This window comes from Solanum pennellii, chromosome 1 (genome assembly GCF_001406875.1).
Source record: "Solanum pennellii chromosome 1, SPENNV200".
NCBI lineage: Eukaryota > Viridiplantae > Streptophyta > Magnoliopsida > Solanales > Solanaceae > Solanum > Solanum pennellii.
In genome coordinates, this window is record NC_028637.1 from 85,399,304 (window position 1) to 85,416,575 (window position 17,272).

The 17,272-nt window shown below is 35.0% G+C and overlaps 1 protein-coding gene across 3 annotated transcripts; it reads left to right on the top strand.

Moving 5' to 3' along the window:
• The first annotated feature begins 1,098 nt into the window (after positions 1 to 1,098).
• On the top strand, positions 1,099 to 10,756 carry LOC107006861 (cullin-1). Of its 3 annotated transcripts, none has more exons than XM_015205380.2 (20): positions 1,099 to 1,255; positions 2,925 to 3,124; positions 3,208 to 3,307; positions 4,038 to 4,223; positions 4,688 to 4,735; positions 4,814 to 5,017; positions 5,141 to 5,218; positions 5,374 to 5,463; positions 5,541 to 5,621; positions 5,700 to 5,762; positions 8,196 to 8,231; positions 8,305 to 8,391; positions 8,494 to 8,643; positions 8,751 to 8,806; positions 8,899 to 9,019; positions 9,093 to 9,254; positions 9,433 to 9,576; positions 9,673 to 9,891; positions 9,989 to 10,156; positions 10,248 to 10,756. In XM_015205380.2, the coding sequence occupies exons 2-20, from the start codon at positions 2,991 to 2,993 to the stop codon at positions 10,347 to 10,349; spliced, it is 2,229 nt and encodes a 742-aa protein (XP_015060866.1). In that variant the 5' UTR covers positions 1,099 to 1,255; positions 2,925 to 2,990; the 3' UTR covers positions 10,350 to 10,756. The 3 variants fall into 3 exon arrangements, with proteins under 3 accessions (XP_015060866.1, XP_015060872.1, XP_015060878.1); XM_015205386.2 differs by having other exon boundaries at positions 1,107 to 1,255; positions 2,933 to 3,124; XM_015205392.2 differs by having other exon boundaries at positions 1,115 to 1,255; positions 2,941 to 3,124.
• Positions 10,757 to 17,272: the final 6,516 nt, after the last annotated feature.

The following is a 17,272-nucleotide window of genomic DNA, read 5'->3' on the forward strand; positions in this document are numbered from 1 at the left end:
AATTCCTACCAAACATAGTATTAAATAATACCATATATAATATTTGGACTATTTCTCCTATACTCCCTACCAAACGACCCCCTAAGTGTAAAGAAGGCAAACATTAACGGTTTTTTAAATTATGATCACATTTTAATGACATAATACATAAACATGTCATTTAACTTGACCTCAACCAATATCTATGCCTTTCAACTTTGGATATACACAAGTAAGCACTTAAATTTGTATAAAATTGAACAAGTAAACACATATGTCTTATATAACACAATGCACAAAGAAAGTCATGTAGGTCGTGAATTGCCTCGTACAATACCATGTAGAATGCACACGTCAAGTTGTTTAACTTTATACTTGTTTAATATCTAAATTGTGCACACTTAAAGTTAGTAGACATAAATGTTAGCTATAATCAAATTAAAGAGAATATTTATGATTATCATGGTATGTAAAGCCTATTTTGGTGTACACCATTAAATACATATATATTTTTTTACTTTAGATATATTTACTTAAAATATGTGCCTAATTTGATGATTATTTTTTTGTAATATTTTATTTTATACCTAGTATATTTCTTATAACAATATTATTAGATAATGTTTGAGTATGATTATTAAATAGGAGTAATTTTATTAACAAAATGTACAACTATAATGAATGACATTTTTTTATTCTACTTAGTAATTAAGAAAGAAATTATCATCCCAAGACTATTTATATATTATCTAAAAAAAACACTATTGAGGTGAGATGTCATAAGAATAGGGATTTAAGAGTCGGATGGTCAAGTAGTGGAATGTTTGAATTAGTAAAGAGGAGATTATATAATTGAAATGTCATTTATATAACTCATTTTTCTACATTCATTCGAAAACTCATTTTCCTAAAAATTTCTTTCAAATATTTTGACCAATCAAATATAAAAAATCGAAAAACATTAATAACATTCTTAAAAAAGAAAGAAAGAAAGAAAAGTGTACTAAAAAATGCATAAAATCCAAAAATAATATCAGATTCAATAACCCACAATAAAATATCAAGAAATTATCGCGGTAAAAATGAAAATTGTTAGAAGTATGAGGGGTTTTCGAGGAAAGAAGAAAAAACACATAAAAGGGAAAATAGTGATTCACATCTCACCGATTCTCTTCTTCTCATCATGGTTCCTGGCAGCTCCGTCTTGTGCCCTCATTGGGTCTAGATTCTCGATCACCATTTTGGAAAATTCATTCGCTCTCCGGTGACATAATAGGTATGATTTCCGGTTAAATTGTGAGCTCAGATTCGATGTATACACTTCATACGTATACCTATGATGCATAGTTGATGACGTGATTTTGGTCTAATTGCTTCGGATTGATCTTGTTGTTGATTCTGTTTCCGGTGATTATTGAAATTGTTCTATTTTTTTGTGGTTGATTTTGCGATCTTCAAAAAGCTGTGATTGATGGACTAGTTTTATGTTGTTCTTTTATTTCTCCTTGTTGATTCTGAGCATGAGTGTTTTGTCCTTTTGAAGTTAGGTATAGTGGAGGTTTAGTTTTCGTCACTTGTAGGGTTTGAGTTTAATTTTAGGATAATTCTTTGTTTTACAACTGAAGACATTCATGTAAACTAGAAATTCAATACGAACAACTGATTCCAGAACTTTGTTTTATTTCATTAACTTCCTGAAACTTCAGAATTTTCAGCTATGTTGCTCTGACTCTTCAAAAAAATTCGTTTTGGATCCTCCAAAAATGGTGTATTTTTGAAGGATCCGTGCAACTTAGCTTTTCAGTGTCTTTGATGTGTATTTTCTTTTGGTATTATGAGTTTAATTTACTTATTAATTTATATACATTTATTGGAAAAAAATTTAAAAGCTCATGTCTTTTAGGGCCAGGTGTGCTAATTTGGTAACTCTAGTTTATCTTAATAGAACTTAGAGTAGAATTCCTTTTCACCGAGCAATAAGCATGAATAAAAGTAAGCTCACATGAACATTGAGTTATACTTGTGAGTTGTTTGTTATGAATCATGAGCTTAGATGATTTGTTGGCAAGTAAATATCAATAGCGGATGAGGTAATTACTCGGGGTTTTTATTTTGGCTCAATGTAGGTAAGGTAGTCTCTGCTGCACATTATTGTACTCTTGTGGAGCTCTCTCTAAAGCTTTTTTTTTTTGTGACATTTACTTTTACTCAACACTTATCTCAGCACTTCTAAAATTTTGGAGTTTGGACTTGTTCAGTTACATAAATGGTTGATTTGTTCTTAATATTTCATTACAATGAAAGTCCTATACACCCAACTAAATATCTAATTCACAGTGGTAAAGAATCTTTAGCAGACCAAGATCACACTGAACCAATAAAAAAAACCATTACCTTTTCCAATTAGGCACCTGTAACTGTGGTAATTCGGAATATTTCCAGTTAGTGAACTTTGATTTGCTCCTTTATCATCAGATTCTATTCTTGTGCTCCTTTATCTTCTCTCCTCTTTGTATTACTTGAATTTGAGCCTCCAATATGTATACTGTTCCCTATTCTTGATTTTTAGTCATATTCTACTACCCTTTCTATAGCGAGAGCCAGAAATGGCTCAAGGTACTTGTGCAATTCTTAGTATGCATCGCTCCTTCACAGCCCCCCGCTTTGAAGCCTTGAAACCCAAGTACTCTGGTCCATATTTCAAGGATAAACCCAAGTTTGTAGCCTGTCCAACATCAGATTTTGGTATTTAATAAGAGCATTCTTTTTGTCATTTGTTTGTTTATTCTTAACAGTAAAGGCAAGTATTAATGTGATTTGATTTTCTGACTGGCTTAAAAATTGCTTAATTTTCAAAAGAATTATCATTCTAAAAAAAAAATTGCTTAATTTTCTTTCTAGCTTTTGTTGAGTTTAGTTGGTGATGTTATTTAGTTTGGTAACAGGGCCACAGGTGTTTAGAATTTGTGTAGGGTTGCATTCTGTGGAAGTGTGAAGATACTGAAATCACAATGAACCAACGAAGCACAATCGATCTGGAACATGGATGGGACTTCATGCAAAGGGGCATTACAAAGCTGAAGAACATTCTAGAAGGGCTGCCTGAGCCTCAGTTCAGCTCAGAGGACTATATGATGCTATATACGTATCCTTTTAGACTCCCTCACTGTTAGGCATGTCGATAACTTTGATTGGATTCACCTTTTGTTTCCTTAACTCTACTATCAGGACAATTTACAACATGTGTACTCAAAAGCCCCCACATGATTATTCTCAACAGCTGTATGACAAATATCGCGAAGCTTTTGAAGAATATATCACAACAACGGTAAGGGTAGCTGCACTTTACATTCACATTTCACTTAAATAGAAATAAACAAGGTACTCCAATAAAACAAGAAAAATAAGAATTGAAGAAGTACTATTCTTAATTTTTCTTTGATGTTTGTTATATCCATGTACCACCATTCTTGATTGTTTGCTCTCTTTGTATCATTCTGGAATGTTTGGAACTTAAAAAAAAACTATTTCTTTAATAAAAAAAAGGAAAATCATTAGTCTGCTGAGCCCTTTGGTGCTCTTTTATTTTTCAATTTTAGCCATGTAACAAAGAGGGCTTAGTATGGGTAGTTTCCTTGGTGCCCTCTGTCATTCTATTTTGTGCCCTTAATGATTTTATTTAATAAGGATCCATGTGCAAGTATCAACAGTTTTTGGGATCTGAATGTAGTATTGTAGTTCAGGCATTGCTTTCCCAAGAGACGATATATCTTCAGTTTTATTCCCACTATTATATGATTCAAATTTAGAAAGGCTGCTCTTGCTGCTTCTTCATCCCATAGAATATTAAGAAATGGATACGGGGAAAGTGGATAGAAGTTTCAAAACACAGCTAAATTACATGGATTTTTTGTATGTTATTTTAGACATGCAATTTTGCTTAGGAGTTTAAAATGATTAAAACTCAAATTTTGCTTAAAGTTTGTTTACCTAATTCTTGTTTCTCCAAATAATTTTACCTTCTCTAAATTTCACATTACAATTCAATTTCAAAATAGGTATTGCCTTCTTTGAGAGAAAAACATGACGAGTTTATGTTGCGAGAGCTGGTAAAAAGGTGGTCAAATCATAAGGTCATGGTCAGATGGTTGTCAAGATTCTTCCATTACCTTGACCGGTATTTCATTGCCCGGAGATCTCTGCCGGGGCTTAATGAAGTTGGACTAACTTGCTTCCGCGATCAGGTAATTTACAGTTCTCCTTCTCTTTTCTCTTTTCATCAAAAAATTTGTTTGTATGATCATCCATTAAAACATTTCCACCTGATCCCTTGGTTAAAGCACTGAGTTCAGCTCATCGCTTCTATATTGTTTTTTTTAAATTCTGTTTTCTGGGTTTTGCCTCTTCTAGAACTTGGTTTTCAGTTTGACAGTATACTAGCTCAACTGCTGCCACATTCTTTTACGAAAATGATAGTCCCTCCATCCCAATTATGGGAAGGTGTTTGACTGGGCACGGAGTTTAAGGGAAAAGAAAGAATTTTGAAACTTGTGGTATGAAGTAAGCTATAAAAACTTTAGTAAAACAAGAAGTTTTAAGTTAAATTGTTAGTAATATGTAATATGGAAAGATGTCCCTTCTAACAAAGAAAAGAGTATCATATATTGGGACAGAAATAATATCTTACTGCGACTGTTTTCTATTTTAGGTCTACCAAGAGTTGAATGGAAAAGTCAGGGATGCTGTTATATCTCTGGTACCCCTTCTGTCTTGCTTTGAGTTCTCTCTATCATTTTTTTTCCATTTGATTGAGCAATAACATTCCTCTAACCAGATTGATCAAGAGCGTGAGGGAGAGCAAATTGACAGAGCTCTACTTAAGAACGTGCTTGATATATTTGTTGAAATTGGGATGGGGTTAATGGATTATTATGAGAATGATTTTGAAGCTGCAATGCTCAAGGACACAGCGGCTTATTATTCTCGCAAAGCTTCTAATTGGATCCTCGAAGATTCATGTCCGGATTATATGCTGAAAGTTAGTATACTGCGTATGCAACCCCTTAATTCTGCCATTCTTTCGCTGTTGCTTCTTCTGCCTGTCCTTTTTCTGGTTAACGTCCACATGTTAAGCTTCATAATCATGTCAATGTTCCTTTAGGCCGAGGAGTGCTTGAAACGGGAGAAGGATAGGGTCTCTCATTATCTCCATTCAAGCAGCGAGACGAAGTTGCTTGAGGTTCATTCTAGCTCTTGAATCTTTATTCTTTACTGGAACTTTAGCCTTTAAAATGGAGGATGTCGCTATCAGTTTTTATTGTTCACATCTACTTTTTTCTGGATCTAGCCTGTCAACTTTTAATTAGCTGCAACTTTACTATCACCTTTCTGCAGAAAGTGCAACATGAGTTGTTGTCTGTGTATGCCACTCAACTTCTTGAGAAGGAGCACTCTGGATGCCATGCGTTACTGAGAGATGATAAGGTAGTTAACAGCATCTTAATGACCATGTTTCTGATTTTTTTTTGTAATAATTGACACAATCATGATTATTTTATTAGGTTGAAGATTTATCAAGGATGTATAGGCTCTTTTCTAAGATTTCTCGAGGCTTAGACCCTGTGGCCAATATTTTTAAGCAGGTTTGTGATCTCATGACTCATTCTCGATTGTATGCCTATAAGTTACTTCATGTATCCTTCTTTTTAATCTGAATGCAGCATGTTACTGCTGAAGGTACAGCTTTGGTAAAACAGGCTGAAGATGCTGCTAGCAATAAAAAGGTTTGTATAGTCTATCCTTTTTCAAATTCTTTGGTCTTGAGAAATTTGGTTCTTCCTTATTTGGCTTTTATACACTTTGACTTGACCTGGAACCAGTCAAACTAGAAGTTTTTGCTATTTAAATGTGCAAAGTTACTTGTGTTCAAGTGTCTGATCAACTTAATTTCATATTTTAACACAACATTTATGTCATCAATCTTTAGAGAAGGATCAATTCAAAGGGTGATACATAAATTCAGCTCGTTAAAGGGAGGCTGAAACCTTAGAGTTCATTAAAAATAGAACTCCAATCTCTACAACTCTTCAAAGGGAGACTGAAGCCTTAGAGTTTAATGGAAGAGAGAACTCTAATCTTTTGCTTTTTGCTTAAATATGACATACTGATTTATTCATCAAAAGCCCCTTAAATAGGAGTCTTATTACATCAATAGGAAGTCTAATTCTTATGGAAGTAACCTAAATCCTATTCCAAACTATTAACATAAACCCCATTCTAGAAGAATAGATGAAGTTACTTAACTTATAAATAAATAATAATTCAAATCTAAAAAATATAATTAAATACTTAAATTAATTACTTCCTCACATCCACAACATCAACACTTTAAGTTCAAAAGCTATCTACTCTAGCACCCTAGTCTTGAAATCTACAAAATAGCCCCTACCACCAAAATTTTAGAATATACAAACTAACCACTTTCTACAAATATTTTACATCCCTATTTAGAAATTAAAAAAAAAAAATCACAAAATCCATTTCTTTCCCTCCAAAACCTCTTCTCTTGCCAATTTTTTGTCGTTCAGCTCGATTTCCGGCCAAAAATTGGAACTTTTCTCTGGAAAATTACTCCACATGAAGAAAATCTCCTCAAGATCAGCCATTGTAGTTCCCCATTGTTGTAGAAGCTCGAGATATTTTATCCACTATAGAAGAAGCTCGTTTTTCCGGCAGCCTCATTACAGTGGTTTTCCAGCTCTTATGTTATATTTCACCATTTCAGTAGCTTATCTGACCTGTAAGAGATCTATCCCGGTGGTTCTCTTTTTTCTAGTATTTCACAATCATCAAGCAGTGTGCAATAGCATTGATCATTACTTGTTTATTATGTCGTTTGCTGAATATAGTGGTGATTATGGTAGTGAGTGGGAGGAGACGTCAAAATGTTGGAAGTGGAACTCTATGAGTAAGGTGACAGTGTCCATTGTCCTGTGTCGCTATTTACCATATGATGACATGGTTGACGGAATAATTGAATGCAGGGAATTAAATTGTGAGCCTAGCAACTTGATCATTAGTTCTTTGATGAATGCTTAGGGAAAAATTCATCCATCTTCCATAACAAATGATAAGCAGGGGCAGGGGTGTGCTTGCTTGATGTTGTCCCTGATGGTTGTAGACTAGTTTTTTATGGGTTAAAGTTGTTGAGAGGCATGAAGAAGAAGAAGGTTCAACACTATTAGGTGTTGGTGGGGGTATTGTCCCTAGAAAATGCTTGATATAAATATCAAAGAAAGGGAAAATCCATTCATTAGAAAGCTCATGTTGCTTCACAATACATCAAGTAAAAAGTGATTGTAAACTCGGTGAAAAAAGTAATTGACAACAAGTTCAAGGACCTTTCTATAAAAACAGCAGTTCCTTGAAAAGGGGAGATGACTGCTAGAATATGTTGTGTATGACATCTTAAGTTGTCAGTTTGTGAGACTAGCCATTTTGTTGCTGATCAGAGCATCTTGCTATTTTATTTTATTATGGTTTCCCACTCGGTGTTCAGTACCTGCATTGTGGCTTGTGTAAATCCAGACTCGCGCTGAGATGTCTCACACCGGGGGTAAAGCACTTCATCATAAATACGACTCCTTAACTAAGGGAACTCAGACCGGAGAACTGATTAAGGAGTACTTACTACTCTACACAACCCTTGTTCGTAGCATATTGCTATTCTGCTTATTTTAATTTCCAGTTTGTGCTTTTAATGAGTGTTGTTCAATGATTTCTTGTTATTATATCTTCTCTTTTGTATCAAAAGCATGAAGTCACAAAGTTTGACTTCATCTCGGTGATTGTTTTGTTTCATTTACTTTATTTGTTCTTCGGTATATGGTCATTCATAATTTGGTGGTTGGAAATGTTACTTCAAAAGATGGTAAAAGTTTCTTTAAAGCAGAACCCCCCACCGAATTCTGTACTTATCTTAAAGTAAGAGTATGAGCAGTTCCTTACGGAACCAACAAGTTCTTTTTGTCGCATTTCCTTCTTTTATGTATTTTAATTTTTCACCTTTTGCTTGTTAGAACAATGTCAAAATTAATTCATCTCATCTTTTTGGGGATGATTCTCTAAAAGATGAGACTGATATTTCATTGTGAATGCATTTAATATAATTGCTCAATGTCTTGCATTCTTTCTGATCAACTAGTGTTCTTCAACAGGCAGAGAAGAGAGATGTGGTTGGTTTGCAGGAACAGGTAATCCCTTAGTAGATTTGTTATCTGACCCTTGAATATGTTTTCGGCGATTAAATTACTTCTGAATTTTCAGGTTTTTGTTCGGAAAGTGATTGAACTTCATGATAAATATTTGGCGTATGTGAATAACTGTTTCCAAAACCACACACTTTTTCACAAGGTATGTGTTGGAGCGAAGGATAGTTGTCTAATTTAATTGTTCTACTCTGTGCATTAGGGTAAAAGTAAATTGCTAATATCTATCCCCTTTGTCATTTTCTAGGCACTTAAAGAAGCTTTTGAGCTTTTCTGCAACAAGGGTGTTGCTGGTAGCTCAAGCGCTGAACTTCTTGCCACCTTCTGTGACAACATTCTCAAAAAAGGCGGGAGTGAGAAATTGAGTGATGAAGCTATTGAAGAAACGTTGGAAAAGGTGAGCTCTAGATCTATAGATCCCCTTCCCTTCTTTTCCTCTAGAGCATTTGCTTTTTCTTCGTACTACTGGAGCTGGAGAAAGCTGATAATAGATCTCTCTTGCAGGTGGTAAAGCTACTAGCTTATATTAGTGATAAGGACTTGTTTGCAGAATTCTATAGGTAGAGTTACCTCTACTGTGTATCTCAATCACTACTTGAATAGTAGCTTCTTCCCGTTACAAGTTTATGACTTCCTCTTTTTTTTTATTCAGGAAAAAGCTAGCCCGGCGGTTGTTATTTGATAAGAGTGCCAATGATGAACATGAAAGAAGTATCCTAACAAAGTTGAAGCAGCAGTGTGGGGGGCAGTTCACATCAAAGATGGAGGGAATGGTAAGCTATCTAGATCAATTATGCTGAATTTGAGACTATGTTCTCTGGTGACATTCTTCTTCTCTTTCTGTAGGTCACAGATTTGACATTGGCAAGGGAAAATCAAGCCAGCTTTGAGGAGTATTTGAGCAATAATCCAATAGCAAATCCAGGAATTGACTTGACGGTGACTGTCTTGACTACTGGCTTCTGGCCTAGCTACAAGTCTTTTGATCTCAACCTCCCAGCAGAAATGGTAAATCATATCAATATTTTAATTGGCATTACGCAGTTGATTTCATCTTTGTTTTGATCCTTATTCCTCTTGCTGAAGTTCTTCTCTTAGGCAAACAATGATGCATGTTATTTTGCTTGAATCGTTTTTCTCCTCAAACGTCCTTGTCATTGATTCATTTTATGCTGTGCATTGTCAGGTTAGGTGCGTTGAAGTATTCAAGGAGTTCTATCAAACAAAAACAAAGCACAGGAAACTTACGTGGATATACTCTTTGGGAACTTGCAACATAAATGGAAAATTTGAGCCAAAAACTATTGAGCTCGTTGTCACTACTTATCAGGTTGATTGTTGGCTTACTTTTTGAAATCAGATCGGCAAATATTTCTATTACGTTATCAATGAGAAAAACGAGGTTGAAACTTCTTCCTTTTCGTAGGCTTCTGCTCTGCTGCTCTTTAATGCATCAGATAGATTGAGTTATCAGGAAATCATGACGCAATTAAACCTATCAGATGATGATGTTGTTCGGCTTCTTCATTCCCTTTCATGTGCGAAGTACAAGATACTCAACAAGGAGCCAAGCACCAAAACAATTTCTCCGACTGATGTCTTTGAGTTCAACTCAAAGTTCACTGACAAAATGAGGAGGATCAAGGTACAATTAATGATGAGAGTAAGTTTAGCCTTTTTACTATGAATTGTTGCACTACATTACTAACACTTTGAGGATATTGTTGTAATGGGTAATGCAGATACCTCTCCCTCCTGTTGATGAGAAGAAAAAGGTAATTGAAGACGTTGACAAGGATAGGCGGTATGCTATAGATGCTTCAATTGTGCGTATTATGAAGAGCCGTAAAGTATTGGGCTACCAGCAACTAGTCATGGAGTGCGTTGAGCAGTTGGGGCGCATGTTCAAGGTATCCTTTGTGATGAACTTCTACTTCCCAATTTTAATGTTAGTTATTCAAGTTCAACTGAGCTAATTACTTTGTTTTAAATACTCCATAGCCTGATGTCAAAGCTATCAAGAAGAGAATCGAAGATTTGATAACTAGAGATTACCTAGAGAGGGACAAAGATAATCCAAACCTGTTCAAGTACTTGGCATGATTTGTGCAGATCATAGTGAATGAGTGATGTTTATATGAACTTATGCAATCGACATAGGAGGAGAAACATGCTACCCGAGATGAAGACATATTTCTGTAACTACTCCTACCTCCCTGGACCTTGGATTGCCTTGCACCAGGAGCTTGAAACATTTTGTACAAATGGTTAAGATCTCAGGAAAAAGTAGAATTGCCTCTCAGATACTTGAGATGCGATTGCCTTAACTTCTTCCAATCCTATATGGCCCTTTAGCTTGCTCTACTATGTGTTTTATCGGCTACCTGTTCGAGTTCAAGTAAATGTAATATTCTACTCAACAGCATCTTATAGTACATTCTCTGCAACCCTACTTTCTTGGTTCTTTGTAGATTGTGATTTGCAAGTTTACTGGAATTTGACCTTCATGACTGGTCCTTATGCTTTCTTTCAAACTTTGTGGACGTGGAGAACTGGTAGCTTCGCGATGGCATTCGGGCCAGAATTCAGATTATGTAGTTCTGTAGATTGGAAGATACCAGCTCGATATAGTAACGCACTTGAAGTTACTAAAATATGCTAATTTAAATTTTTGCAAAGCTAGCTAGTATTAGGAATTATGAGAAATATCATAGGTTACATAACCTGGATAAGTTTGTTCTGGTCTCTAGACACCAATCTTCCTTGAGCGTAGCGCCAAATTTTTAGGCTCGTCAAAATTCATGATATCGGTGGTGAACTTTTTGCCCTAGTATCCGTAATTTCTTTACCCTTTAAGTAAGCATTTACATGAGAGAATAAGACATCTCATCTTCACTAATAAAATATAATTTTATTTCTTAGTTTTCGGATATGGAAAAGATCCTGAATCTTGTTATTTTCTATCTTCTGTTATTATATCAATTTCATATTCTAGTTCTTATGGGCATAGCAAAAAATGTGAAGCTCGGATTAAGAAGAAAAGTAGAAGAAAGTTCTTCCCTATATAATATGGATTCACTTGATCTACTTTCGTTTTTAGTCCATTTAAAAAAGAATGAAAGTTTCCTTTTTCAACAATATTTATTTCAACTTTCCATATGACATGTTTAAGGTTATAAAATTTAAAGGTATTTTGATACATCACAAGATTCAAAGGTCACTTAATTTGAAACAAAAATAGTATCATGTTATGAAATATTAAGATGATGGATAATAATGTCCATATGCACTTGTATTTGGTGGATGTCAATGTTCATTTGCACGAAAGGTGGGGGTGAGGTACTTTTTCCGGCATACAGAAAGAAAATTCAGGATAACGGCTTTCAAAAGACGAGTGAGGGATGTGAAGTGAGCGACTGAAAAGGAGGATCGACCTACAGGGAGAGGGAGACTCTCGAAACCAAACGAGACTAGAAAGAACATGGGAATTAGCACCATTCATATGAGTGCTTTTGTTTTGTCTCTTCGAGTCAACAATACAAAAGGACAACCCTCTCTATATCTCGATCTCGGTTTAGTATCATATATCGATGAGCTTCTTTTTTTTTTTGTTGTAGTGCGGATGTTGAAGCAGCTCCTCTATGTTGTGGGTGTGGACNGGGGGTCTGTCGCCGCTTGATATATTATTTGGGAGTTACAAATAACTTACATTGTATATGAACATTGATAGATACAATTGAAAGTTTAAAACAACTCTTTTTCTTCTCCCTTCTATTGCTCTCTTATATGGTGTTTATCTTATTTTGCTTTGATTTTTTAATATATTATCAATACGAGTTTTTAATTTATTCCAAAAGATATGCATAATATGAAAAAGAAAAATGTGGGAGATCTTCCTATAAGTATCTGGGTATGTATTTTACCAATCATTTACTTACAAACATGATTTATGTCATGACATCACCTTCCCTTGTTATTTGACATTGATTTGGTAACTAAAATTCTTAAAATATTGTTCAGATCTTTATTACTGCTATGTTTGAGATGTTTATGTTTGCAATATTGTTGACATAATTGTTACATCAATTGTAAATGAATCTTAGTTTCTATTGTCATAGCTAGATGAAGCCTAAGGGGTTTCGGAGGACCTTATAAAAATGATTAGGGGAAAATGGACGGGAAGAACTCTGGATGGGATTAATTATAGATATACTGTCAATTACTGTTTTGGTCAAATCAAGTAGCCCAAACTTGTTTAGAAACTAATATTAGTTTTTATTATTCACTCCATTGTAGATAAATAATTTGAAAGGAAGACGGTTAACTCATTGTGATATCCATTATTGTGCAGCAAGGTATATAAGACTTTGATTTCCTATTTCCTTGGCATGAATCCAACACTTGTAAGCTTTCTAAGTGCTCTTGGTAGTGACTGATCCATAAATGCAGTTCGTACTCCCTAGAGAATTAAAGTGAGTACTCTACTATGAGTTTGTTACTAAATGTGCGTTTTTGCTCTACCAAGTGTTAGCATGCAAGGTTTAAACTTGTTTCATTGTCAAAGTACCCCTGACATGTATTTCCCTTATATAAGTCAAAGTGATCCTAGATTACACATGGTACATATGTTTATAGGATGGATACACGATCTGTCCATATCTTGCCAACTTGCTCCAATAGTCTATTCCATCATATATGTCATCTTTCACATGTTCACGTGTTCCCTTTATTGGTTATTACTCCCATTGTGGTAGACTATTATGTTGCCTCACAAAATGTCTACTTGCTCTATTGTACATTTATATGTATGTACTTACTTGGAATATGTATCCGTCCTTAAGTTGAATTTGTCCACATTCTTTCTTGGTTCCGCATTCATGTATACCTTGTTTTGGATATTAGTTGGTGAATATTTGGCTATCATATAGAGTTCATATCTCTTGGCTGAAAGTTATATGTCTTCACTTTGTATGTGCTTCAATTTGAGATGTCAAAAATGTGTACTGAGTCATAGAAGAAGTATTGTGTTGATGTCACATTTGCTTCCCATGTCATTGTCATTATCGTTAGTCTATATTTCGTATATCTTCTACTACTGGTTCATAGTTCCAAATCTCAACAATGATTATGACCACCAAAACATTAATCTCAAATGAGTTACTACCAACAAATGAACAATCTCAAAAGAGTTATGATTATCCAATATATACAGTCTCAAAAGAGTTATGAACATCAAAGCAACAATCTCAAAGATTAAAAAAATCTAAGTGAAGAAATTTGTATAATTATGGGTGGCAGCCTATGGGCAAAGCCTAGCATGGGTCGATCCAAATTCGTATAGAAGGGTGACAAATCAGGGGCGAAATCCTAGCATGGGTCGATCCCGATTGGTATAAGGTGGTGACAGCTCAGGGGCGAAAGCCTAGCATGGGCGGATCCCAATTTATGGAATTATGAGGACAACATCCCAGGGGTAAAATGCCTAGCATGGGTCATCCTCTCTTACCACTGATCAGCTAGTCATTTGTATCATATGACTTACAAAAATTATAAACCACAGAAAAGTAAAGAAAACAATGTAACATACACAATTTCACATGTATAAGCAAAGGTGGTCTCTAATCCTTATCTATTGGTATTTGGTTTCACATGAGCTCTCATGTCACATATGGTTGTATTATGCCTTACATATTCAGTATATTCTTTCGTACGGACGTCCCTCATTGGGGTGCTACATTTCATGCTGCAGGTACAAGTATTCAAAAGTAGATCTCCCAATAGAAGCACATGATACTCAACAGTTGTTGGTGAGCTCCAGGTTGATTCGGGGCTTTGCCGAGTCTTTACTATGCGTATTTTCATAGCATGGATTCCTATAGAGGCTTCATAGACATTGTAAAGCTATCATCTGTATTCATAGTTTCACTTGTCACATGTATTGGTTCAGCTAGTTAGCATGAGTTGTATATAAAACTTTTCATCAGTAATCTGCATAACAATTTACCTTCTCATCATATGTTATTTGTAAAGCATGTATTCATAGGGTACTTGTCTACCTCACCTAGGTTTGGGGTGTGACATTTGCTATATTTACCTATGACATTAGTGACATAAATATAATTTTCTCCTTCTATAAATAGAGCATTCTTGCTCATTTGTATAACACACCAAGTTAGAGAGAAAAACCTTTTTGAGAGTAGAGTGAGGTATTCTATAAGCTATACAAGAAAAATAGTCTGTGAAGAAAAATATAATGAGAGCGATATTTTAGTAAGGTGAAAATCAAAAGAGTGGTGTTCCTTTTGAGTGTGTAGTAATCACTTTGAGTATTATATTCGTGACTACACAGTGTAAAATTCGTTACTATAGTGATATCAGTTGCTCCTCTTGGCTCGTGGAATTTTCCTTATTCGGAAGGGTTTCCATGCAAAATTCTTGGTGTCATTATTTTTTCATTTTATTTCCATTATTTTTACCATATATATTTTTGTGTTTATCCACGTTTTTCCAACAAACTGGTATCAGAGCCAAGTTTTTATCTGAGTATGCTCTGTGGTTGCAGCATAGTCTAAACTTTCACATTATAAATGATTTAATTTGATTTGCAATAACTATATTTTTGGGGAAAACGATGGATGCCAACACAAGTAGAATAACTATTTTGAATGGTGTTAATTATGCCATTTGGAAGGAAAAAATGGAAGATCCAATTTATGTCAAAAACTTTTACAAATCGGTATTTACCTCTGTAAAGCCTGATAATAAAATAGATGAAGAGTGAAATCTGTTATATAGACCGTGTGTGGATTCATTAGGCAATGGATTGACGATAACATGTTGAATCATATTTTTGGGGAGACACATGCTCGAACCCTATGAGCGAATCTTGAAAGTTTGTATGCTCGAAAGACTAGCAACAACAAAATATTCTTAATAAAGCATATGTTGAGTTTAAAGTATCATGATAGTTCTCCGATGGCATACCAATTAAATAATTCAGGGGATCATGAACCAATTATCAGCTATAGACATCAAATTTGATGAAGAAATTCAAGGCTTGCTTTTACTTGGTTCCCTACCAGACTCTTGGGAAATATTAGAACTTCATTGTCTAATTCTACTCCGGATTGTGTGATCTCTATGGATTCCGCCAAGAGTAGTGTCTTGAATGAAGAGATGAGAAGAAAACCTCAAGGTTCTTCCTCGTCAGATGTCCTGAAAACTGGCCCCAAAGGGAGAAACAAAACCCGTGGTTCTCAGTATAGAGAATAAAATAAGAGCAAATCCAGAGACAGACTTAAAGATATCGAGTGTTATCATTGTGGCATGAAAGGGCACACAAAGAAGTTCTGCAGGAAGTTGAAGAAGAAGAACAAAAAAAAGGAAACTAAAGAAGATGTCAATAAAAATTGCCTAGCCACCATCACCACCGAAGATCTTGTTATTGTCCTTGATGAGGATATGATAAACATTGCTTGTGATGAGTCAAGTTGGGTTATGGACACTGGTGTTGCATGTCATGTGACGTCAAGGAAAGATTTGTACCCTTCCTATACTCCTACTGATTTTGGAACCTTGAGTATGGGCAATGAAACTATTTTTAGGGTGGTTGGTACTGGTGCAATTTGTTTAGAAACTAGTGTTGGAACTAAACTAGTTTTGAACAATGTGAAACATGCTCCTGATGTTCGTCTGCACCTGATTTCTGTTGGTGTTTTAGATGATAAAGGATATGTTATTACCAAGGTGATGGAAAATGAAAGCTCATTTTAGGGATTCCTTGGTTGTGGCTCGTGGTAACAAACATCGTGGTCTATACTGGACTATGGCATCTTCTTGTGTTGATATGGTGAATGTGGTTAAGAGCGATAACTCTTCAATGTTATGGCAGAAGAGACTTAGCCACATCAGCGAGAAAGGACTTAATGTTCTAGCCAAAAATAAATTTTTGTCAAATTTCAAAAGTGTTAAATTAGAAAAGTGTGAGCACTGCTTGGATGGTAACAAAATAGAGTTTCCTTTAAGTCCTATCCTTCTTCGAGAAAGACATAGTTGCTTGAGTTGGTGCACTCTGATTTATGTGGTCCAATGAAGACAAGGACATTGGATCGTGCACTCTACTTTGTCACTTTTATTGATGACTGCTCGAGAAAACTTTGGGTCTATTTATTAAAGACTAAAGACCAAGTGTTAGGTATCTTCAAGCAGTTTCAAGCTTAAGTTGAAAGAGAAACTGAAAAGAAACTAAAATGTATTCATACTGATAATGGTGGTGAATAATGTGGACCATTAAATGAATACTGCAAGCATCAAGGTATTAGACACTAGAAGACTGTTCCTAAGACTCCTCAGTTAATGGTTTGGCTGAGAGGATGAACAGGATCTTGATAGAAAGAGTTAGATGATTGGTTTCTGAAGCAAAGTTGCCGAACTTATTTTGGTGTGAGGCTTTATTGTCCACTGCACATGTTATTAATCTATATCTTGTTGTTGCTTTGCAAAGTGATGTACCAAATAATGTTTGGTATGAAAAGGATGTTTCCTATGAACATTTGAAAGTATTTGATTGCAAAACTTTTATACATGTGCTGAAAGATTAGAAGTCAAAGTTAGATGCCAAGACAAGACAATGCATCTTTATTGGATATGACCTTACTGATCCAATTGAATAGAAACTTGTGAGAAGCCGTGATATTATTTTTATGGAGAATCAAACAATTGAAGATATTGACAAAGCAGAGAAGGTAGAATCTTCAAGTTTTGATGGTATAATTCATCATGATAAAGTTCCGCACACAAGTGTGTATGATGTTGTTGGGCTTGATGATCATGGTGACACCCATAATCATGAATTAGATCAACAAGTTGATGTTGATAATAACAATGATATTGTTATTGATGATCCTTCTGCTCATGAAGTTGTGGATGAATCAAATATTCCTCTTAGGAGGTCCACAAGATAGCGAGTTTCTTCCTCTCGCTATTCACCCAATGAGTATGTCCTACTAAGTGATTGGGGGGGGGGA

Bases quoted from the DNA above. Each gene is read 5' to 3' on its own strand.
- LOC107006861 (XM_015205380.2), top strand. From the start codon at position 2,991: ATGAACCAACGAAGCACAATCGATCTGGAACATGGATGGGACTTCATG. The intron at 5,219-5,373 runs GTTCATTCTAGC...ACCTTTCTGCAG, and splicing joins GCGAGACGAAGTTGCTTGAG to AAAGTGCAACATGAGTTGTT. The intron at 8,807-8,898 runs GTAGAGTTACCT...TTTTTTATTCAG, and splicing joins TTGTTTGCAGAATTCTATAG to GAAAAAGCTAGCCCGGCGGT.